Source organism: Nesoenas mayeri (assembly GCF_963082525.1).
Source record: "Nesoenas mayeri genome assembly, chromosome: 16".
Lineage (NCBI taxonomy): Eukaryota > Metazoa > Chordata > Aves > Columbiformes > Columbidae > Nesoenas > Nesoenas mayeri.
Window position 1 is genome coordinate 4,835,880 of NC_137562.1, and position 24,599 is coordinate 4,860,478.

The 24,599-nt window shown below is 40.3% G+C and overlaps 1 protein-coding gene across 2 annotated transcripts in view; it reads right to left on the reverse strand.

Moving 5' to 3' along the window:
* The window catches only part of ZNF217 (zinc finger protein 217), a 28,142-nt gene extending 4,239 nt beyond the window's left edge, over nt 1–23,903 (reverse strand). The window contains exons 1-4 of one of the 2 annotated variants that reach the window (XM_080354862.1): nt 23,778–23,903; nt 7,601–9,404; nt 5,183–5,308; nt 2,768–4,360 (exon numbers count right to left, since the gene is read on the reverse strand). In XM_080354862.1, coding sequence (XP_080210988.1) covers nt 2,768–4,360; nt 5,183–5,308; nt 7,601–8,999 — 3,118 coding nt within the window. In that variant the 5' untranslated portion in view covers nt 9,000–9,404; nt 23,778–23,903. Of the gene's footprint in view, nt 1–2,767; nt 4,361–5,182; nt 5,309–7,600; nt 9,675–23,777 lie in introns of those variants that run through there. The other variant, XM_080354863.1, reaches the window with a different exon arrangement.
* Nucleotides 23,904–24,599: the final 696 nt, after the last annotated feature.

A 24,599-nucleotide genomic window follows, 5' to 3' on the forward strand; every position in this document is an offset into this window, starting at 1 on the left:
TGGTTTCAGAATGTTTCTGTCTCTTCGGGGCAATGCAGAATGGCAGAGCTTACAAGCAATAAGGGAAGGCATCATGCTTTAATCAAGTTTGCCAAGTGGAACATATTCTCATGACAACTTGATCCAGCATTTAACATGCGACGTAACATGTTCATAGGACCTAAATAATGTTGCCACGAGGCACGCAGGCCCTTAAAAAAAGGTTTTGACATCATGTTTTATAGTATCATCGGAGTTCAAGAAAAACGCTACAGAAACCTGCCGTCTACACCTGCAGCACTTTGCACGTGATATCTTACACAATACAGCTCTGAGGAGCTGCAACTCTTAGACAAACAGTTGTACTTCAGCTTTTTAACAAAAAAAAGAAGTTGCAGAAACCTTCATCTTCACATTAAACCTCTAACACTGAGAAGTTTGCCTGTCTGCTATTCTCTGCCCTCTCAAACAACTATCAAGGTTCGGGTTAGGTACTTCTGAGCAGAACGGTTGGAAGACTAGGAAATCAGCCTTAAAAGCCCACATTTTATTGCATAGGGCTTTTATTGAAGTGGCTACGAAAACCCACAGAGAGGGTCTTGTTTCACCAATCTTTCCAATGTAGGCAACAGCTATAAAAAGTTGCTTTTCTTGCTCTGAGACAGAACTGTGTAACGAACTATGAAATCCTTATTTCCATGACAACAATACCGTCGAATTAGTTGCAGCCATAGTTTTCAGAGCTCTAAATAACAAACACTAGAAAGTTCTTGACTACAGGCTACTGTCTCCAGGCTGGTACCAAAGAAGAACAACCTACCACAGATAGGTTTCTAGCAGACAAGTGGAGCTTTCAAAAAAAGAACAAGGTGGATTCCAGTGAAGTCATTGTTTAAAAATAGTTGTGCATTGAGTGCTACTTCTGTAAAAGCTAACCTCGCTAAAACTACTGGTAACGTAAGAGAATTTGCCTGTACCGAACATACGGTAGTGCTGGAAAGGAGCCAGGCACTGCCCACATCTTGTCCTTGGGGCACAGAGCACCCCTGTCTATCTGCAAGACTTCTGAACTTTTCCCTTCCTGTTTGAAGGAAAACGATGAGGGTTTTATACAACATCAAGAGCATTCCCTCAAAATCCTGAATGTTCTATCTGCTCAACAGATAACAACTCCATGAAGCACAAGTCCTCAATCGCTGCAAATTAACACAGTTCAGTGCTTAAGGCCAGTCCTGTCATCCACCAGATGTTGAGAATACACAAGAAGCTCTCAGCTGCTATCAACCATTAATTTAAATAATTTTTTAAAAAAGTCTTGCAATGCACTGCAAATTCCACAACTGCATGAATGATTTCTGTGCTCAGAAAAAAACCTGTATTCCATTCTCTCAGACCACTAGGAATCAAAAGACAGCAACAATATTTGTCCTTCTGCCTGTCCCTCTGCATTCTATGCATAACCTAGTGCCCACTTCACATTCCTCAGAGCAATTCATGGTACATAGACAACGCTCTTCATGAAACAAGGAATTAATTTCACAACAGTTTCAGTGAGTGAACTGTAATGCTGTCTTTTCCTTCATCCACTCCCTACACAGACTGGACATGGAACTGCAACACTCTCCTTCATCCTTCACCCACTGGGCAAGCCTGAATATTTATGAAGCCCACAACCTTAACACAAGCAAACAAAAGACAGAACAGAGTTAGCGAATACATTTTTTTGCCATATAACTAAGTGCAGACTTAGTATTTTGCAGTTCGCTCTGACCTAAGGTAACATACCCCTGGCTTGTTCTGAACACAGACTACTTCAGAAGAATAATCTTACTGCTTCCAGAGAATGGGGGTATTCACAGAGCTTAGGAACTTAGCAGAGACTTTAAGACTACACAGCACACACTCACACTATTCATTTTTATAATAGGATCTTCATTTCAAAATTCAAAGTCCTGTATTTATAGCCAAGTCCATCGTGACCTCAGCTCAAAGTCATAAATACCATCTTCTACAAACAGTCAGACAACTGCTTAAATATCACCCACCACCTTTTAATCTTGGCCTCCTGCTAAGTTTTGAAGAGGTTGACTAAGAACAAAACATAAAAAGCATGTATTTCATAAAAGTAATGAAGTTTGCCAAATACATCACAAAACATTTATCTCCACTAGGCCCAGAATTTTCCACAAACCTTTACTACTTATTGCAATGAGACACCATAATTGGAATAGCAGAAATACGTTGTCTTGATTTAACAATGTTTTCTGTTCCTACTAAAAACTAAACATTATAAAAATCCATTAAAGTACAGAGGTACAAGATTTAAATTATAGTTTTATGATTTGCAGCACATCCTTTTCTGCAATTGAAGAGAACAATTGTACATGACAGCTTTTTTTTTGTGTAAGAGCTTTTATTAATATTCCAGATGGTCCAAGGCTTCTTGTATATTAAGCAGAAAGGCTCACTCTGTATCCTGGATTAGCTGGCACGTCTGGAGTGCTCTGATGAGCAAACAATACATGTTTGCTATCAGAGATCCATGACAGGGGGGAGGAGGGAACTTGAGGAACTTTAAATCCCTCTTTAAAATTCAGACCTTACATGCCTAATTCCCCAAACCAGGAGTTTGCTGAACCTGGATTTTAAATTTAAAATCCAAACATTGACTGGATGGTGAAATGCTAAGTACAGCTTACTTTTCTCTGTTTGAAGGTGGGTACACATATTTCCTTCACCCTTTCTTTGTAATGGTGTGAGACATTTAACTGGGAAGGAGATACGGTACCTTCTACTGTAGAGCTGGTTACTTGGCCATTGCTAGATCCACAAGAACTGTAAAGTGATCCAGAGCTGTACGGCTCATAAGGTTTAAGAACAGTCAATACATTAGGAGGATCAACATCATCTGAATTCAGAAGCCCTTGTTTGGTTGGCAAAACAGAGGATGCAGGTTTGGCGCGAGAACATTCCTGAGGTAGCAGATTTGCATATCTGTTTGCAACACGAAATCTGCTCATTTCGTATCTTCTGTAATTAGCCACTGGAGAGTCAATGTGTTCGATAGCTAACAAATTAGGTTTCATTCGTTTTGAAGATGTTTCACCATAGTCTAGATTTACATTGCTCACAGGTTTACTGCAAACATAGTCTCTTCCTTGATGACAAGACCAGGCAGATTCATTTAGGTGAGAGTCGAGAGCCTCATTCACACTGCTGTTTACTACACCAGACTGAGACACCGGGACACTTGGAGCTTTTACTTTAGATTCAGATCTTTTTACTCTGTCCAATACTGGAGAGATACTGGAACTGGAGTGCATTTCTTGCTGAGGTTGTCTATAATTATTTGCCTGAGCTCCAATATTACTTGGCTGTTTATGAAACTTGAGGTTACTTGGGGTTGTGCTGCTTGAGTCAGTCACTGAAAAGAGAGGGACTTTGTTTTGTGGAGGGTGACACTGTTTAGCTTTCCCTGTTTGCAACAGTTTCTGCTGTATAGACGGGGAAGCCTTATTTTTTTTAGAATTAAAAGACAGAGGAAGCACATCTTTACCAAGCAGAGCCGGAGGGCATCCAGTGCGTCTGGCTTTAGCTAGAGCCTTGCTTCTACAGCCATTTTTGTTAACGGTGTCAGGATTGTATTTGTGCATCAGCCTCTGGTGCATCATTAGGACTTCTGGGTAAAACGTTCTGTAAGTACAAAACGGGCAGGTGCAGGGTGCTAGGAGGCCTCTGGTTGAAATCACGGAACATTCTTGTGAAGTCCCAACAGACAAGTTCAAGGGCCTTTCTTGAGAGTCCACCATAGGTTTGCGTTTGTAGTTTTCAGTGCACTCTCGCGCATCATTCACATTTTTTCCATCCTTTAAAGCGCAAACATACTGGACATCGTCTCCCTCTGATGCCACAAAATCCTGCCTCTCTCTTTTATGAGGAACGCTGGGCCGAGCTTCCTTTGTTTCCTTCCCAGCCTTTAGCTTTTCCGGGTAAGGAGTGGACACGTTCTCGTGTATTTGATTTGAACTGTTCCGAACAGAATCTTTGTTCAATTCCCTAGAATTCTTTTTCATTTTTAAAAGGACTGTGCTGCCTATTGCATTGTTCAAGGACAGAACTTCCTTTTGCTGCTTGTTAGGTGGGCAGCTCTGAGCATCTTTGGCACAATCAAAAAGCCTCTTCAAATTTTTGGTTTCTTGAGCACCATCAGCAGCCAGCAAGAGCTCAGTCTCCTGACTCTGTAATGAAACTTTGCTGACACTTTTCACGTCTGCTGCACTATCAGCTTGCTTGTCCTTGTGATGTCTCTCTAAATGATACCTCAGTGAAGTTTTCTGTGCTGCCGCATACTCACAGAATTCACATTTGTATGGTTTCTCACCTGAAACACAGTTTTATCAGTAAATAAGTTTCATGCAATTTGATTTGAGAGTCTTGAATACTATTTAAAGACAAGGGATTAAATAATGTAGACCACAAAACAGCAAAACAGATTTTTCTTTCCCCTTCCACACACTCATCTAAATCATTTAAAAACTACATCTTACTGCTTCTACTAACTACAGTGACATCTTCTGGCTACAATGAAGATATTTTCCACACGTTGGCTATGTATGGAGATGGTAGCTGACAATATGTTTGGCAGAGATAAGCAGCATAGCTGTAGGTCAACTACAACAATTTGTAGCCCTTGATCATACCACAAGTATGCTGTTCAACAACCCAAATGTTACAGTTCATCTATAAATAGAATTGTTTTAAAAGAAACGGGGACATACCCTAACAGAAGTAGAAAGAGTTTGTCTGGCTATGGAAAACACAAAGTTGAACTGAAAAACAGACACAGCCTTTCCCCAGGTACCAGTAACTGGCAGAGTATCGACTTAATAGCTGGGAAACAGGCTTTAAAAACAACAAGAACAAAAATAACCAAAGAAACCCCACTTTTTGCTAGACTGCTAAAAGCAGAAAGAATTAATTTTAAAATATTCTTAACAGTACTTAATGTAATTAGCCCTATTCAAAAATATTTATACTAATGTAAACAATGCCTTTTAAGAAAATAAGAGTTTTTAGCATTAAACTATGCTCTCGCTATCAATATTTTAAAGGCAATTTCTGTTTTTCTTCAGCAAAACAAACATTCCATCCAACTGGATTCAGCAGATTTCCTTCCCCTCCCATAAAGGTGAAGCCCATTTACCTGTATGAGTTCTGAGATGAATATTGAGGTAATAATTTGAGCGAAAATACTTTCCACAATAGCTGCATTCTCTGGAGGCTCCAAGGTTTTTAACTTTTGCTCTTTCCAAAACATCTTCATTTTTATCTTTGGGAGAAAATATAGCTATATTATGAAGAGCAAATGCAAATTTGGAGTCTCATTTAAAACTATTACTATCTTAACTGTCTTTTTCAAGGAAAAAACACAGAATAACGAACTGTTGTCAACTACAGTCTACAAGCACCTTTTGTTCTGTACTGCTGCACACTTAGCAATCAAAGAGCACAAGAGTTTAAAAGGTTTCTGTCTGTGGCAAGTAACACTGTGGTTAGTGACTGTAATGAAGCCCCAGAGAACAAACAAGATGAAAACTAGTTTTCAAAGGGAAAAAATAACTTCACCAACAGACAGCAACTTGATAGAGAATGGCTTATATCAAAAATCCACACAGGTCAAAAACTGTATGCTTTTATTAAAGGGAGTGCTCGAATTAATAAGTGTGAGCAATGATGATTCAGACTGCAAAGCTGCTTTGTGCATCATGGCAAAACACAGGAAGGGGTTTGGGGAAGGAAGGCAGGGAGGAAGAGAGATTTTCTTCTTAATTGTGATAATATTATTTCTGTGCTAATCAATGGAGTGTTGTGCCTCCATAACAACATCCTTACATCTAATGAGTAATCTTCTTTCACTAGAAGCATTAGTGCTTAAGCTGTGACAAATATGGGAGTAGGAAAGTGACAGTTGCTAGTTCTGTGAAAGGTATTCAAAGAACAAATTCACAGATTAAAAACTGGTTCCACTCAAGTGTAATCGGCAGTAGTTTCCACTGGAGGGCGGCAAGTACAGCAGAATGTGTAACAAGGAAGGGGAGGAAGTTTCCACACGAGACCATTCAAATCAACATGATTTCTCTGGCAGGTTGAATTGAAAAAAACATCAAGACGTCTTCAGTCAAATATCCGAGTCAAAGCTGACTGGGAAGCTCCAGTGGGAAGAGAAGAAAGAACACGTTTTGCCTAAGATGTTAGATACATAATAGCTGAAAACAGTTCTCTTAAGTTCCCGTGTGCTGGAAAGTTTCTGTACGGGAAATGCAAAGTACGGCTAAAGTAAGGCTAAGACAAGCCATAGCTGTTTTAAGCAAACAGATAATGTCTCAATAAGCATGATTCAGCATCTCACAATGAAAGCTGCTGTAGTTCAGGGTAAGACACTGAGAAACAGAACAAGCAAGTTAACATTAGGTAATAATTCCATTCCTTTGTTGCTGAAGGCAAAAATAAAGGGCTGCACATTACCAGAAATGGAAAAGTCAGTTGTGTGTGCCAGGACATTCTGTACGTTGTGTCTTTCCTTGAGATTGTGCAAGTGTCTGTTCTTTAAATGCAGACTCGAGGCATGTCACACACAAATGTGCTAGATTAGCTACAAGACTTCTCCCTACTCCTTTTTGTCCCCAGACATACAATCTTTTTCAATTAAGGAATCATTCAGTATCACTTGTTTTTTTCTAAAACACTGTGAGATGCAGAGTTAATCCTGGGTAACATGCAGATTGAGCCTATCTACTCTGACAATGAGAACTGTTAGCAACCCTTCAAGGAAGGGGAGTTAAATATACATATCTTACATACATGATGTCCACATATTAATAGCCTGCATGCATGTCAAAGAATCATTTAGGTTGGAAAAAGACCTTTAAGATCATTAAGTCCAGCTGTTACCTCACACTGCCAAGTCCGCCACCAAACCATGTCCCTAAGCCATGTTCTTACACAAATAATTTAAAATTGCTGCTTCTGACATGTAGGCTTTCGAGTTAAATACCGTTCAAATGAAACATCAAATCCGCAGTTTGATAGAAGTCTGGAATTGTTCTTTACTTCTCAGGATCTTAACAACTGCCAGTATCAAGCACTGGCTATTTTCTGCCCTTTCTTAAAAGATGCCAGGGAAAAAAGTAAAACTGAAATGATTTCTTCACAAATACTATTTGTAAAAACGTGATGGACAAGAAGGGATATGCAACACTCAAAAGCATCCAGTAAAACTAAGAATCTTGCTATTGCAGGTATGAGAGAGAAGAAGGGAGCTGGAAAATAAACAGTGACTTTTCCTGGACTGATTGTTACTAGAAGTATTTCAATGATTCCAGTAAATCAAATCACAACTGCAAGAAGGCCTGACACAACTTCAAACATCTCAAAGTAGTGGTTTCAGAACCTTTCCCTCTCATTCTTCTCTTTTCCCCTTCCTCCACCGTAACATTTCATTTCTCTGGCCAAGGTTTGAAAACGTAACCGAGAAAAGCAAGATGCATTCTTTGGCTCTAAAGAATCCCTAAACACCACAATAACAGCTATTTCAAATGTATGTGCTTAAAATGCTGCTCACCTAAATTAAGCGTTTCTGGGAGCCCATCTTCAGATCCATCTTCAGAGCCTCCTTCTATTCGATCTCCTGCTCCATTTTCATCCAGGCCTGCCATTATATCAGTACAGCATGTCCTGGAAGCAGCTGAAGTCTCTCCATCAGTCCGCCTGTCCCTCTTATGTACTCTGGAATGAAGGACTAGCTGGTGGTATGTTCTGAAGGCTTTACCACACTCGGAACAATGTGTTGGTTTCTCTTTGTTCTGGGACAATTTAGAATCCATCTCCATAGAAGGCACTTCACCACCGGGATGTTTTAATTTGTCTTGGGATAAGTTACCATTCCCTGTATAACTGCTGTTTTTATTTACTTTTGACTTCCCTGTAGTTTCAGTCTGGCTACCTTTATTTGCATTCCAAATTTCACCAAGTTCTTCTTTATCAGAAGATGAATCATCATTGTCTGTACTTCCTTCTTGGCCTGTTTCTTTAACTTCACCACGGCCAACTGCAACTTTACCTTTGGTAGCCAGCTGCCATGCTTGATATGTGTTGAAAGGATCTAGTTCAGCTATCCATTTCACAGGTTTTTGCGATTTGTCATTTTCTGGAGCCAAGTTTGGCCTCAAGTTCAAGAATCGCAAAAATTCCTCTCTTTGAGACGTTTCTTCTGCATTAGGTTCACCAGTCACTTGAGGGCTTTCACCACTGGGTACTGATTCTTTGGTGTGCACTTTACTGTGCTCAATTAGAGTCTCTTTATTGAGAAATAGGAAACCACAAACCATACAAATTTTGTAAGGTGACGTTACATTCTCAGTTACATGCTCCTGCACCACCTCATTTATTGTTATGGGGCTTTCAGAACTCTGTTGGTGCTTGTTTCTAGAACCAGGCTTTCCAGTATGTGTTCTCATGTGATTTTTGAGGAACCACGGCTCTTTAAATCTTCTTCCACATACATTACACCAATACATGAAAGAATCTTTATGCTTTTTCATGTGTGCCTCAACATCAAAAGCCTCATCAAATGTTTGTCCACAAACTTCACAACTAAGTTTTTCACTGTCTTTTTCCTTGTTTGGTGAAGGCAAGTTTGTTCTTACTTGACATCTATCTAGAGGACTAAGATATTCTGCTTCCACACGCAAGACAGCTGGTTCACACAGAGTGGGTCTATGTTGACTTAAAACATGCTTACCAAGTTCTTCGGGATGTTTAAAAGTCTCGTCACAAAACATGCAGTCCAGAGGCATGCAGCCCTCAGCTTGCATGAGGAACTTTTCTTGCAAGCTTTTGTAAGAAATTGTGTTTGTTCCTTTTATTGTCATGGAGGCATCATTATTCTCCATCTGTGCACCAACGGTACTGCCTATTCCATCCGGTCCATCCATGTATGCCAAGAGAGGCTGAGTTGGCATGTTTCCTACGTTCTGTTCCCTATTACATGTTTTAATGTAAGGTTTCAGCTCTTTGGGGATGCTCACTGATCACAATAAGGACACTTGTAAAGTTCTCCAACATGTGCTTACAAGCCTGCTACACTAAAAAACCTCTGCCAGGAAAAAGATTGATTTTTTCCACAAGCAAAAAAAAAACCCCTATATTTCTGATTTTTATCTGCATTCACACATCACTGCAAGCGTATCCATTGGTTCTCTCAGTGACGGAATGAGGGTGTTTTTTTTTTTTAACTATTTCTTCTGATTTTTCAAGTCTGTAGAAACAGTCAGTTGCACTTAGTTTTTTTGTACAAACTTTTCAAATAGTTGCATTGGGTAAAATACACTCAAGGACAAGTTCAGTGTCACAGAGAACTCCAGCACCTGGAAAAAAAAAAGAAAAAAAAGAGTCAGACTTCTCAAAAGAAAAGGCAAGAATTGTCTCTTAAATAATGAAAACACTGGGGTTAGAGTACTGTCGAATGCTTTTGAACACAGAAGGCTTATTTTTAACAAAGAGTCAATGAGGGATAGCTAGAAGGGGCTCTGGTCACCTTTCTACCTACCGCAGTTGGAACAGGATGGTCTTGAACATCCCTGTATTGCATTAGCCAGGCATCTGTTTCAAGATCGCTTTGTCTGCTATCTAGTCTAAACTTATTCTCATCCAGCCACACAAAGCTGCTGAAACTGTATTTCAATACACACACTACAGAACTCCCAACTAACTGCAGCAAGCCAAAGTAACCTTTCCTCAAATCTGTGAAACCAGTGTTCGGAGGAACAGAAAAACTTTACTTATTTGTTCTCTCAAGGCTGTTGAGCAAAATACTAAGAGCTATCTGGTCTGAAAAAAAGTTCTGCTACACAATAAGCATCAGTAAAAATCTCTGTCTAAAGAACCATTCACTAATACCACTACTCAAAGCTTTTACTTTTATCCACAGGTTTACAGTCTCAGTGACAATTTTAGACTGGTATTATTAGATCAAAGTTTTAAATAAATTAATTATACTGTTTCTTGAATAGTAGTTTAGTATTTAAATAATCCAAGAGGGCAACTATCACAGTTAAAAAGGAAATGCTTCTAATTTCAAATTGCATGCAGTAAAAAAGTGCTTTATTGATTATACTCAAAAGGGAGGATTTAAGATTGCACAAGATTAAAAAGAGTAATAATATAGTTAATCACAAATTTAAATATGTAAGTCTACAAGTTATAATGTCTGTGAGCAGTAATTGAAGGCCACCGCTCTTTGGGCTGGCAGATCATAGTATGGTGTAGCTCAAGGCTCTAACCAAGTTTTTGGATAAAGGAAAAGCCTAACAAACTAATACAAGACGGTAGAAATTGAAGAAGAATCATTCTAAGATAAGACACAGTTCCAAATACGTGAATATCTAATGAAAATAATGCATTCAAAAGTTGACTCAAACCTCAAACTTTCACAAATTATTTCACAAAAGTCAGCTGGCCAATGATTCACATTACTTGAACTAACATGCTTCAGAACACAATATGCTCTATAGCTCTTATAGCAGAAGACAGTATGGGCAAAGTAAGGTTTTAAGATTCATCTCAGCTTCCACCTCTGCCTTGCTTTTATTTGGAAAAAATGGAAACATTTTGCTGCATTTCAGCCAATGAAAAGGTTAACGACTCAAACACAAGCCTGTAATAGTTCAAGCTACAGAGATTTCCAAGAGGAACAGCAGTAGCAGGCAGGTAAAGATGTCGTTATCTATGCAGCTGAGGTGACCTCCTCCAGCCTTTTCTGATCAGCCATGCTAGCTGGACAGAAAAACGTGGTCTTAAGCCATTAAATCTTCAACCATTTCAGTAGAAATCAACCACCAGAACTTGAACTGTTTATATAGTTCAGTGGCCCAAGCCTGTCTGCAGAAAACAGTCCTGCCAGGTCACCTGCTGGCAGACAGTCCAACCACCACAGGAGGTGAATGGGACAGGACCTGTAACCAGCTGAAGCAAAAAGGCAATGATCTCTATCTACAGACCCACAGTCTGATATGATGCCTTCAACTATATATGATACCTTTACCTACCACAGAACAGCCAAGCCCAGGCAAGATTACCACCTGGGAAAGGAAACATGACAACACATTGCTAGGAATTACAGATCCAACATCTCAAACGCTTTATCCACTCACTGCACCACAGCCTGGCCCTGAGAATACTCTTTAGTTTGAACTTGAAAAGTTAGAAGCTACTTTTCCACCATCATGCAATCAACAAGATCCTGAAGCCTAATACAGACAGATAAACAAAACTACCAGAATGCCAACACAGAATAATGTAAGTGTTGTCAGTATCTTTATCTTCCATGTTGTTTTTTTTTTCCTATCTCTCCAGAGCTTACCATCTCCATTGTCCAGTCCTCTAATCCAGCTCTAGACATTGATCAAATCCAACACCAAGCAGCGTCTAGCTTTTTTTTTTTAAACCAAAGTTGTTTCAGGACTGGGCCAAAGACTCACCATATGGAAAGTTAAACACAAATGGATGGATGTCAGGGGGTAAAGAGTAGAAGGGGGAACAAGCCACTGCCTGATACACTGATGTCAACAAAGTACAGATTTTCTGCAGCCAGTGTCTTTTCTAACTACTCCCTTCATCCCCATTTTCAGCTTTATCATGCCATGATTAACACTTCCTCTCTGCATAATGACTCAAAAATATTTTGTAATAGGCGGGTTTAGCCTACAGTACAACACTTCTGAATGGCTTCTATTGCCACCTTTTTGCCTTTTTACCTTCCCCATTCGGTTCTGACCTTCTGGCTTTCACTCACCCCCCACAGGCAGGTAAAGGAGCCAATAACAAAAGTTTGAAGCTGGAGTATTCAAAAAGCTTTCCCTTTTGTAAAACATGAGGGGAAAAAACCCAACATATCAAAGGGTGCTGGTTAGCATGTTTTACTTCATGTTTCAACTTGCCATTTTGTTCTATTTCTACTGTAGTTTTAAGAGGTAGTTTTTACACAACAGGATAACATGCTGCGGGAAACCTCATGTGCATAAATGGTGACTATCAGCCTGCAAATAATTTATTTGCAAGTCAAAAATAAAGAGCAACTTTGAAAGTCTCCTGAACACCAATAATGAATATCCAGGTAAGATTAAAAAAAATTGAAGAGAGTTTAATGCATTTACATTCAGAGCCACAGGTGAGCGCTCTGCAGTAACAGGTATAAGAATCACCCTACAAAGAGGCCAGAGGCATTTCTGGGGTATGAAGTCAGAGCCAAACGCCACAGTGCCTGAAGTCCCACCTACTGAATTGCTGAGATTCGTCATCAACTATTTCCTTGGAAGTGTCTACAAATACAGAAGAATCCTATTACGCTTCCTACTTTGTGGCATTACAACATCCACACAATAGAGCAACAAGAATTAAGTCACTATAAAGAGAAAGCAGATGAAAACCAGGAGAAATCCACCCTCAATACTCCCCAGCATTCTGGGATGAGGGTAGAAGACACACCCTTGTAACAGGGACCATCACACACAGTTCTACTCAAACCTAATCTGCAACAATACAAACATTTTGTAGGAGCCATGTGCTTTAAGATTTATTAGACTTTAAGGGATCGAGTCTAGGGAAGGCCCCAGGTTGGTCACTGATGTGTGAAAAAACTACCCCAATCAATCAATAACATTTTCTGTGGTACACCCTTTGAAAACAGGTCTGTTTCAATCTCATCTCATTTAAATGTATCAAAGAAGACATTACTCAGCTACTCAAAAAACTAAACCTGTCCTCACAACTGCAAATATAGAGCATGTAACTTTAACACACGGATCATGATAGGAGTTTGCATCCAAGTATTACTGGGTATCAATAGGTTTGAACAAGCCCTTTGGAAACATCTTCCACGGCTCTTCAAAGCCCTTCACACAGCTCCACCATCCCGTGTCAGCTGCTCAATGCTTTTCAAGCTTTCACTGTTTTCAACAGTAAGCTCTGAACACTTTTGAAGAACTGGCCACAGCTCATCTTCTAGGCAGCACTGCAAAGCAGAGCAAGATATTCCTGTTTTCGGAATCTCAAATGCCTGTTTGCAGTTCAGGCAAACTGTTGTTGCTGGCTGTGCCACCATATACAAGAAATAGTACCTACAGACTTAAAAATTGCAGGTAGCATTTCTGAAGAACACTGCAGATGCAACCAGACAGAATTATATTTAAATTGAAAAGAAAAAAGTTCATACTACTAGAGTCAGAAGGTGAGCTAGAAAGCTCTAGTTTAATTTTTCTATCTGGTGATTACACACTTCACCCTGATTAGGTATATGGCTTTTATAAGTAGGCATGATTTTACACTCTCGCTGTTTGGACAAGCTAACACATGCTAGAACTACAAACTAAGTATCTGCACTAGGAGGATTTTATCCATTATTAACAAAACCTTTCTTCCTCGTGAAGATAATATTATGTCTTGGATTTGAGGACCAAAAATGCTGATCAAATACATTCCTGTTATTCAAAACCCTGTAGGCAGCAGTTAAACTGTCAGGAGTTGCCTTAATTCTGTACTATTGCTTCCTTGGGAAAGTGGCCAACCTACACTTTTGATAAGTGCTGTAACTATTCGTGGCTGAAGGTCTGTACACCAGCTCAACAACAAAAAATACAGTACCTGGGGTTTCTTCTGTTGTCTTTCACTTTCAGAAGACAAAAGAACAGACACAACACATCAGTATCAGCCCAAGATACTGAGTAAAGGAACAGAACAAAACAGGAAATCCTTCCTTCCAACAGCTGAAAAGTGATAAATTTGCTACAGATTAACTCAAGGTTGAAAATTAAGAATGACCACCCCTCCTCACAATCAAGCAAGGCAAGAAATCTTGGTTTCTGACTCCCCTACCCATTTGTAAATGTTAACATGCACCTTGCACCGGAGTCCAGGGCCCACATGTCCTGCGGCTCCTGCAACTGCCTCCAGGAGAACGAGCAGGTTGGGGGAACCTGTCCTGCTCTGCACATCTGGACATGTCCTGCAGCCATACTGTCCAGATGTGGCAAATCCTTCTCAACTGTAGGATCCCACCTCTTGTACTTCATTCTTCCAACAGTCAGGAGCCTGAGCATTCAGCAAACTCTAGTTCACACCTGAGTCATATTTGGCTTTCTGGCCTTTAGTCAAATATTTCAACAGGTTTGGAGTGATACCCATTATATTTATAAACATCACAAAACATATAAATTAAGATTGAACTGGACAGATGAGAACATCTTGTTTTCATTGCACTTGCCACACAACCTAAGAACCACGCCAAAAAGCTGCTGCATATAAATGGGTTATTAAAAGAGAGAGAATTTTATTTAAGTGCCTGTAGAGAATTTATTTTTATTGAATTACACAACCAGAGATGAGATGTTACCATCTCAAAGATTTCCCTGGGAAATGACCTATCAGTAGTAATTCTACTGCATTTTTACTTCCTGCATTTCAAAACTTCCATTAATACATAATAAAAACTCTAGACACACCTTTCAGAGAACAGCAAAGTCTAACCATTGAATTTCCCATTTTACACACCACAGGGCGCTGGGAGTAAAAGCTGCATAGCTACTATGAGGAAAACAACTATACCCCACTAATTCTGTGCCAGCAAAACTATTGTTAAACTGTAAAAAGCAGACATAACTACCTCAACAAACCCTCAGCAGATCCTTAAATTCAAGGCCAGTAGCAAAGCTATCGCTGTTTTAACAGATGACCAGAGTTTCTTTCACCATCCTACTAAGATTCCACAAGGTTTCGAGTCCTGCAAAATCCCACCAGAGAGGCAGCTGCTGCAGACTATCTTAATTTTTACAATGTATATTTGACTTGGGAAACTTCCGTGTAACTCTCAGTTCCACTTTAAAAAGAACAATTTTTAGTTTTCCTCATGTTTCAAGAAGTTTCAGGATATTAAGAGTCATTTTACACGCAACATTTTTTTCTCTCGGTATTTTGATACCTTAGAACAGGTTGCTGCTCTTTGGCATTGCTAAAGAAATAGATTTTATAATGCTGATTGCTTACTGGAAACCACAAGTTACTCAAACACCTTTTTTATTTCAACCTATTTTTTTCTTTTTTAAAATAGTTTTCCAGTTCTATTTAATAAGCACAAATAAAATGAACTAGTTAACAGTACTTTTCCCTTATTGAGATCACAGATTAAAACTCATGGAGATTATCCATTTTGTCTGAGCATACCTATATTCAGCTATCATACTGACCACAGGCAGAGTAGCTCATGCATGAATATAACTTCAGTTTCTCAAATAAGAGCCCAGGCTGAACTCAGCTTATTTACAGCACCTTTTTTTCTTTTTTTAATACACATATATTATAGCATAAAGTTAAACCACACCTATTACACACACAGGATATTAAGCAGAAATACCATCCCCAAGTAGTTGCTAACAATATTCAAGAGCTCTAAACTCTTGAGATAGTACCTCTAGTGTCCTAGGTCTGTGTGTGCAGTGCTTGCAGAACCCACCGGTGACAATGGCTCCATTGTATGAACCGCACTAGTGTGCTGTGGCCTTCACAGCCTCCTATGTTTAGTCCGAAAGTGAAGCAAAGTGTTATTGTGAGGTTCTAATTTACCAGTTGCTCCAAAACATTAGTCAGATTTCCAAACATCCACAGCCTGAAATTTCAAGCTTTCCTCTGCAGATATCAGGGTTCTTATGGCAACCACGTAACTTCCTTTCACCATTTAAGAAGAAACGCATACATGTTACACCTCACACAGTAAGTTGTTTTCCTGTATTAGACAGAATTGTCTTTCCTACCCCAATTTGAGGGAAGGACAGCCCCTAAATCTAGGGCAGACAACACACAATTTACTGCATAGACTGTGACCTTATTTTTGAAAGAGTCCAACTGTCCATCTGCCTGTGACTCAAGTTAAAACACTGGAAAGCTATAAAAGTCAGCACAGATAAAAGATTATTTTGCAGAACAGCAAAAAGAGTCAGTTTTTCTTCATAACACTACACGAAGCCAATAACTTACTCTTCATTACTGTGCATTCTATTGCTTTCTAGGGATGGGAAGAGCTACTCCCTTCTATCTTTTAACAGTAAATTATTTTAACACAACCTCCCAGCGTATTTCTTTGTTAATAGAGGAGCACATGAGTACACCTAACATTGTTTCTCATCTACATTTTTTTTATATTAAGTGTTCAAGTATAAAAATGTTTTTAAATAAAGTTTGTTAACAGTTCAACTCGATAAAGAACTAACATAAGTACTTTTAAAGGAAATGGAGATTTAGGGGGAGGAAGGGGAGGAAGAGAGTTGTTTGTTTCAGTTGCAGGAAAGATCAAAACGAATACGTTAGACGTTCAGGTTGAAAAGAGAACATAAAAGATGACCCCGAATTGGAATTTCCACTCCCTAAATCTGCAAACTTAAGCTCCCTTGGTAGTCTTCATCCTTCAGGCTTGAAGTTTTCAAAGTCATCCTAAACTTAAACTCTTAGAGGGGTTTTCATATATTTTTATCCTCTCTAAGCTACTCTGTTTTCCTTAGTTACAGTCCCTTCTAACAACATTACAGGGCTTTCCAAAGCAATAATACTAAGACAATTCATAAAAACAGAACTGAAGAAACAGAAACATATACACCAGAATGCAAGAACGTTATTGTCCAGGCATTTTTTCACAGAACACTTTAGAGAGATTTTTATATTGAAAGCTCTTTTGTAGTCAGATAAGACAGACATGCAAGTCTATGAAGTCTAGCAAACAGGATTTCAATCACTAGTGGAAAATAACTAGTAGTTAATAATGAACAATATTAGGAAAACTCCCTCCCTCCATTTCAGACATCTACACTAATAGAAACAAAGGATATCCTTTCTCCAAAAAACCTTTTCCTGTGGAGTCCCTTTTTCTTTAAGGCTATATGTCTAACAGTGTTTTGGCAGAGGACAGATGAGCTGAACGTTTCTCCTCAGTGAACTGAATGCCTCTTCTATCAAAAGATGTAATTATTCCTTTTTAAGCAGAGAACATATAAGCTTGCATCATTTTGCACATGTTTTTCCTCCACTGAGCAAGAGCAAATATAAAAGAGACTAATTCTTGGCACTCAAGGAGGAAGTGCTACAAATAAGTATTGACTTTTAAAGTTCAGAAGGACTGCTCTAACAGCCAATTTTTTTTTCCCCCCTCTGTACTTTAGACACTATGAATCGGCCAATACCTGTTGTAGAAAATCTGAGACACAAGATTGATCCTATTTAAAATAAGTCTGCAACACATTTCACCACTGCTAGAAGATGATGCAACTTCATTAAATCAAGAAGTTACATGCACTTAAACTGGCAATGACCCCTTACCTTACAAAAAAGTTTATTGTTCTCTCCACAGCAGGTTAAGACTCTCTTGGTGGAGTGAGTGATACATTTTTATTGTTGAGTCAGTCTCACCTTACACAGACTGCCCTTATATGTTTAGTCTTGGTTTTCATTTGAAAGAATACATTTTCAGAGACCTTAAAAGCAAATCTGACTTTTTTACTTCTTGGCAGAAGGACCTTAGGCCTCTCCAGTGGCCACAGCTACACGGAAGTGTTAAATTCAGAGTTTACCAAATTAGACTTAATTCCTTATTACTCAAGAGCCAGGAGTTCCTCCATAGCAATTATAGGCAAGTTGCATCCCTTTGGGCAGCGCAGGTGAAATAACAGGAAAAGATATGATTTTACTATTCCTGAATTTGAGAGAAGTAGTCACTTCCAAAGAGTTCACTTTATTAAAGCCATTAATCTTCCCTAGCGCTCTCACCTGATTTCAACTCTGAATTGAACTCTTACCCAACACAGCTCAAACCCCTGTACCTTGCAAGAAAAAGCAGCAACTTCTTACCCCTCCCTGCCGCATAGCACAGGCTTTGAAGCTGTCACTTTCAAACATATCCACAATTACGTATTTGCAAAAATCAGTCTTGAAAGATGGAAAAAGGTACATGGTTCAAAAGAAGGGCATTTATTTCTACTTTTGTCATCCCTGGACTAGCATCCAATGACACTAAAATAGAAAAGTGCTAGAAACAGACACTTCAAGTAGCTGCCTCCTTTCTTCCATACAGGCGGGAAACCTTCCAGAAACCCCCAGAGACTGATTGAGACTAAACCTTTTAAATGACCTACCTAGCATTACATTTTGTCACACCAGTGGACTAAAGGGACGTGATGATATAGCCCAACATACTGGGCTTCATGGTGCCAAACTGCTCCAGAACACAGAGTTACCATCCACAAGAAACTGACCTTTCAAACAGGCAGTAGTTTCATATACAAATTTTACTACCATAAGAAAAATATATTTGAAACAAACATTAAAGCTAACAGAAACTGTGACTTCTCCAGACCACATTTATATCTATATTCCTTACAACGTACTAAACATAGTCTTTGGAATACATTTTATTTCACCCGACCAATCCTCAACTATCACGATGAAGTGTAAGCACAATACAAAGGCCTTTAATTTCCCCTTATGTAGTTTATGTCAGAGGTAAACTGACTTTATTACACTGAAAAATGCAAGTGTACCCATTGCGCATAAACAAACTCAGACTTTGATACTTTTAGTTACATAAAATCCTTAGCACATAGAAAATCACTATCCAGTCAATTATTCACTTACACTTGGACTGGTTTCTGCTCAAATCTTCAAGTCACACTGATCTACATAGATTTTCCTGCATATTCTAACCACATTTCCTCTTGTACTTTCTTTTGAAATTCTCAAGGCAGTCTGATAACCAATTTTCTGCAATGAAATCAAAGACATAGTTTGAAACAAGTATGTCACCCATATTTTTGATTTGTAACTCATGTTTTCCCAGAACATACATTGTTTTGCTCTGAAAGTCTGTTATTATACCACTAAGTTGCTGCCCCCTTAAAAAAAATGAGGAAGACTCAAAAGAGATATATTTATGATAAGCTATAAACTATGCTCTGACCAAAGTCATATGATCATAACAGTAGAAGTTTGTTTGGTGTTTTTTTTCCCCATTGACATACACTCAGGTTTGCCATATATAAGTTTTCATCAGCAACAAAACAAGATTATTTGAAAAAAAAAAAAAAAAGATTTCTAAGCATTTTTAGAGTAGCTTTTTGTTTGGAGGTGCACAAAGACCTAGGTAAAATGTGTTTGTTTGTTTGGGTTTTTTTAAATCCTAAAATACAACACATATTAAGAATCATACACAGCTTGGTCATATCCTTTTCCTTACTTTTGTATTCAGTTGCAAATCTCTTGTGGTATGAGTCACATCTCTCTAAAAGCATGCATACAGTAGTCAAGTAGAGTCCCCTGATTGTGTTAATGCACCAGAAAGAAAACTTTTTTTTCCTTACTAAAGTCACTTTAAATATGGGGGTGGGGGGCCAAGGGTCACCAGAAGTTACCCAAAGTCCATTAGAAGTAAACAGCAGTTTGAAATTAATGTAGTTATGAGATGTGGAAAGAGTATCTGATTGGAACGCTGATGTTCTAAATCAAGAGTCTCAAAAATAAGAGGGCTGAGCTGGCAAATGGCAGCCCCGCTGCAACTGAAATGCACTGTCTTGCTATATTTAAAGACAATACCTCAACAGTGAAGTATTAGAACATTTTAAGTGAGATAAATAAGCATAAGACACAGGCAAATATCCTTGGTTATTTAATCATCCTGAAAGCAGCGTGGAAGTGTGAGGGTGAGTTCAAAGGTCAAACTCTTCTTTCAGCTTCTCGCAAAGAAAAGCAAGCGGAGCCCCTTCCACCTTGGGAAGGGGACTGTGCCTTCCATATGCCAGCAGCACTTACAGCATTTCATAACACAGCCAAGAGGGAGTATTTACATACACAGGGTATAGAGTCTTTTACTAGGACAATGGATTCCAAATCAAGATTCAGGTTAGAAACAGTTGGGACAACAAAAAGTCCCAAAGAACAAAGGGAAGTTAAAATTTACTTAATGTTTCCCCAGAGGTTCTTAATTGCAAACTTCCAGATTTTTTGTAACTAGAAGTTTATTGTAATCACTGTTTTGAAAGTCTAAGTGAAATCCACAGTTCCCTTTTAAAATTATTTGCCCCGATCACAGTAATAACTTAGCACTTTGTTCACATAAAATATGATATTAATCTATCGACACAGCTCTAAATGAAAATATAGTAGTAAAGACAGATTCTGAAGATTAGAAAGAAGTGCTCAAAAAGGAATCTTTTGAGTATGATCTAATGAAAGGCGAAACCAAAATGAAGTAACCTTTTGTGTAAGACAGGCTGATAAAAGGTGCTAAAGTTTATCATCTTCCCCTTTCTAGCTTCTACCCTAAATCTTGCTCTCTCTCCACCTCTACCAAAACAAAGCAAAACCAAAAAGCATTATTCACTTAAAATGAAGGGGGGAAAAAAAATCCTCTAATCCAAAGCCTGGAAGCCATTCTCTAAAGACTACTTAATATGAAACTTTGTTTACAAGATAAAAATATAGCCTTTTTACCACATTCAAAAACAGAAAATATCCACTTATTTAAAGAAATGTTTTTTCTATTTTGATCAACAAGGACGTAGGTATTCATTTTAAATTTAAATTCAGCCCCCATAGTGCTCTATGAATGTTTTAAACTCATACATGATATGCACTGTTTAAGCATGTTTAAACAAAGGAAGTAGGAGAAGCCTCAAAATACACAGCAAAACTTAATGGCTTCAATTTTAAAATGTATACTGATTGCAGCATGGCAAAATTATTCTCTTATGCTTACAGGCAGTCTTCAGAAAGAATAAGTGCAGTCAGTGTAGTAATTTGTCCCACTGGAAATTCTGTATAAAACATCTACCTAAAATAAACAAGGCTTCGCAGCAAGAATCGTCAGTTGCCATTAAGGACACACCTTAAAGTTCTTACCACACAGTAACTAAACAAGTACAAACTAGTGGTGACTGTTTGCTACTTTTGTCTTAAAAGTTAATGAGATCAATTCACTCCTCAGTAGCAGATCTTAAGATAATTTTCACAAAAATGCAAGAGACAAACAACCCCAAAACACGAATATCCAGGACTCGAGTGCCTGATATTTCATCAGAATGCTCAAGGTTCTTGTAAACACGAATATAAATATTAACATTTAAACTGACACCACATAATATTAAAAGGTAAAATGCTTAACTGCTCAGAATACTAGTGCTCTGGTACTGGAAGGCAGCTGTTGTTCCCCTGCCTTTTCTTTTGTTGTGCTTAATCTCATGTCAAGTCATTCAACCAACTCCAAAGCGATGAAGACATAATTGAACAACCTTAACTAAAAACTGATCTACTGTTCTTAAATAGCTGTATATTCTGTTTACGATTCAGAAAGGCTAACATATGAAAAAGAATCTATAGAATTTAAATCAGCAACTCTGGTGCATGCAGAAGAGTTGCTTGGCTGTCGGCCAAGCCAATCAATAATCACTGTAATAACCATGTTTCTAAAGTTGTTTTCCATATTCATCATCCTAAAAACTTAAAGACAAAACTTGAAAACTCACACTGCTTTCAAGAACGAGCTGAGAGATACAAAATCCAAATATTTTTGCACAGAATTACAATATTGCTCATTAAAAATATCTGCTGCAGAAAGATTAGTGATCACAAAGCCACATTCCTGCTACAGCCCTTAAAATATTGACTCAGTTACAGAACTAGTAAAGGGGAAGAAAAAAAAGCTTCCTCCACCCTTCCCCTCCTCCCTCCCCCTCTGCCAAAGAATGCAGTTTATCCTACTTAGTTGAAACTGTCCTTCTGCATTATCTAAGGAAATGCTTAAACCTTAGTGTGGACATCACAAATTAAAGTATTAGTCGTATTCCCAAACCTACAGTTAATAAGAGCTCCTAAGAGCAATAAAACATGGCGTTAAAGCATTTGCAAGCCATTGTCATAGCACTGTGCTCTGATACCTTTGCAGACACAAAACCAGCCCCCACCAACCAACAAGCATGTAAGCATTGGTCAGCAAGTCAATGCCTGCTATTCAACTTGTAGTTAGGCGTTTTATTTCTGTGTCTTCTAGATCATATCACCCCTGCATTTCAGGGCCTAATAAAATGTGAAGAATGATATGCCCCCCCCCACACCTCTCCTTGCATCTGAAACCGCGTTATTTCCTTCTCATCTTTTTCACACATTCTTACAAAAACTTCCCTTTTCACATATACTTCTATAAGCAAACATTTCACTGCATCTACTTCAGTTCCTATTTCTATTTTCGATTTTCACTAGATCCTTCTGCTACTGCCTCCCCCTCAAACCCACTGGTAGAAACTGATGTAGTTTTAAAGCTCTCAAGGTCATTTCAAAAATGAAGAAAAAAAAAAAGAAGTTGTTGCCTTAAAAAACACCTTTAAACACACAAACCCCTAATCTAAACCCTTTTCAAATTCAAACGCCTTTCATCAGCAGATCAATAACCTAACATAAAGATTTTTGTTCACCACCACTTCAAAACTGCTACACTTCAATTCAAATACTTACTGGGAGTCACATAACACATTTTATGGGATGGCTCATTAGAGTTCATACAGACCTTACTTTGGCTGCAGGTTTTCTGTGTGGGAAACAAACAAACAAAAAAAATCCCACAACCAGAAACAGAAAGTCCAGTGGGTATCACGGAAGAGGAATGAAATCCAATCTCTAGATATTCTAGAATTTTATTGTCCTCGTTTGGCAACGTCTTTTGTTGCTTAAGAAGTCAGTTGAGGCTTATTTATTTATTTTCTAAACTTCCTATTCCCCTTAAAAAAAAAAAAAAAAAAAAAAAAAAAAAAAAGAGAAGCACGATGCCAAAGAAATGATCGGGAAGGGTTTAGCCTTTAGAAGACAAAGGTAAACGAAACAAAAACTGGCAAAACGGATCAATAAACTTTTCATTAACAAGCCCCCCCCCCCCTCCGCCCCATGAGCCACTTACTACAAATCCTTCTTCCAGGAACATCTTTGACTCACAAAGAAATAGTCTCTTCCCGCTCCCCCCCACCTCCTCCTCCCACCCGGCAGAAAAGCATCCTCAAAAACCCAGGCTCGAGTATTTAAAAGCAAATTCCCAGGTATACAATGGAAGTTTGAGACACCTACTTTTTCGGGGCGTGGGGGGGGGGGAAAGGGAGACGATCCCGGGCAGGAGGAAACCGGGAACAGCGAGAAGTTACGGGGTGGGCAGCAGCAAGGGAAGGGGTTTCTGTGTCTCTCTCCCGCCGCTGGGTCTCGCTGCCCTGCCCGCCCCGCGCGCTGCGGGCCGGCCGGGCCCCGGGGAGGGGGCGGCGGGCGGGGCTCGTTACCTGCCGCGGGGGGAGGATGACGCGGCTGCCGCACACCTGGACCCTCCCAGGCCTTCCCCCACACACACACCTCCCCGGGAGCCGCGTCCCCCCACACACCTGCCCTTCCTTCTCCTCTCCCCCAGGGGCGGGCAGTGCGCTGGGACAGCACGGGGATGGGCGGCCCTGCTCTGAAGGGGGTGTCCCTCAGGTCCCTCCTCCTCACAAGGTGGGGGTATGTAGCCCCCCCAGGTCCCCTCACAACGTCCCGGAAGGCAGCGGCCCCCCCGCGGCCAGTCACACAACCAGCCCCTCACGAGGAGAGCGGGGCTGCGCCTCCCTCAGGTGCCCCCTGTGAGGGGGGAGGAGGGGAAGGGGGAACCAGAGCCCCCTGGAAGTTGACCCCCAGCCCTCCCTCACCTGTGCCTGAGCCGCCTCCCCGGCCGGCATCCTGAGGTGGGGGGAGAGGGAGGAGGGGAGCGGGGGCGGCCGCCCGCGGTGCCGCCGGAGCCCGGACTCGGCGGCGCTGGCGCTCGGGCACTGTTTGTAAACGGCTCCCGCCGCAGCTGTTGCTCGGGCAGCCCCTGCCCTCGGCCACGCCCACACCCCCCGCGCGCGCGCAGGCTCCGCCTCCGTTTGTCGCAGGCCACGCCCCCCCGGCGGGGCGGGCGGCTTGGCCTGGCCCTGGCGTTAAATAACGCGGTGCGGAGCGGCTCCCTGTCCTGCCGGGTGGCCGCGGTGGGGCAGCGGGGCCGGGGCTTTTAGCCGGGCAGGGGGACGCAAGAGCCGCGGTGATTGTTCCCTTTGTGGCGGCGCTGTGTGAGGGGGAAGCGCGGGAGTCCCCGGCGGGTCGGGGCCCGGCGGCCTCCGCGTTTTGTGATGCAGGGTGGTGGGCGATGGTTATCTCCCCGAATAACAAAACGCGGCTGTATAAAGCCTTATATCACCCCGACATAAAGTGTATGCCCAGCAGGGGCCATTACGGGCCAGATCGGTCTGGGCTGCTCCTATAGCCTCGTCTTTGCAAATGTAAATAAAAACAATACACCTCGTGAATACTGTCCTATTGTGCATCGTTGAACGGTAAAGCGCCCCGAACCACCTTTCTGTCGTGCGACCGGGAATGGCGGTGGGCTCTGGGTGTCGGGAGCTGGAGAAATGGGGCCATTTGCTATGGACTTCACCCAAAAAAAGGCCGAGGGTTTCGCGTGTTTTTGCATTTCCTTCACCAGCCATAAGCGC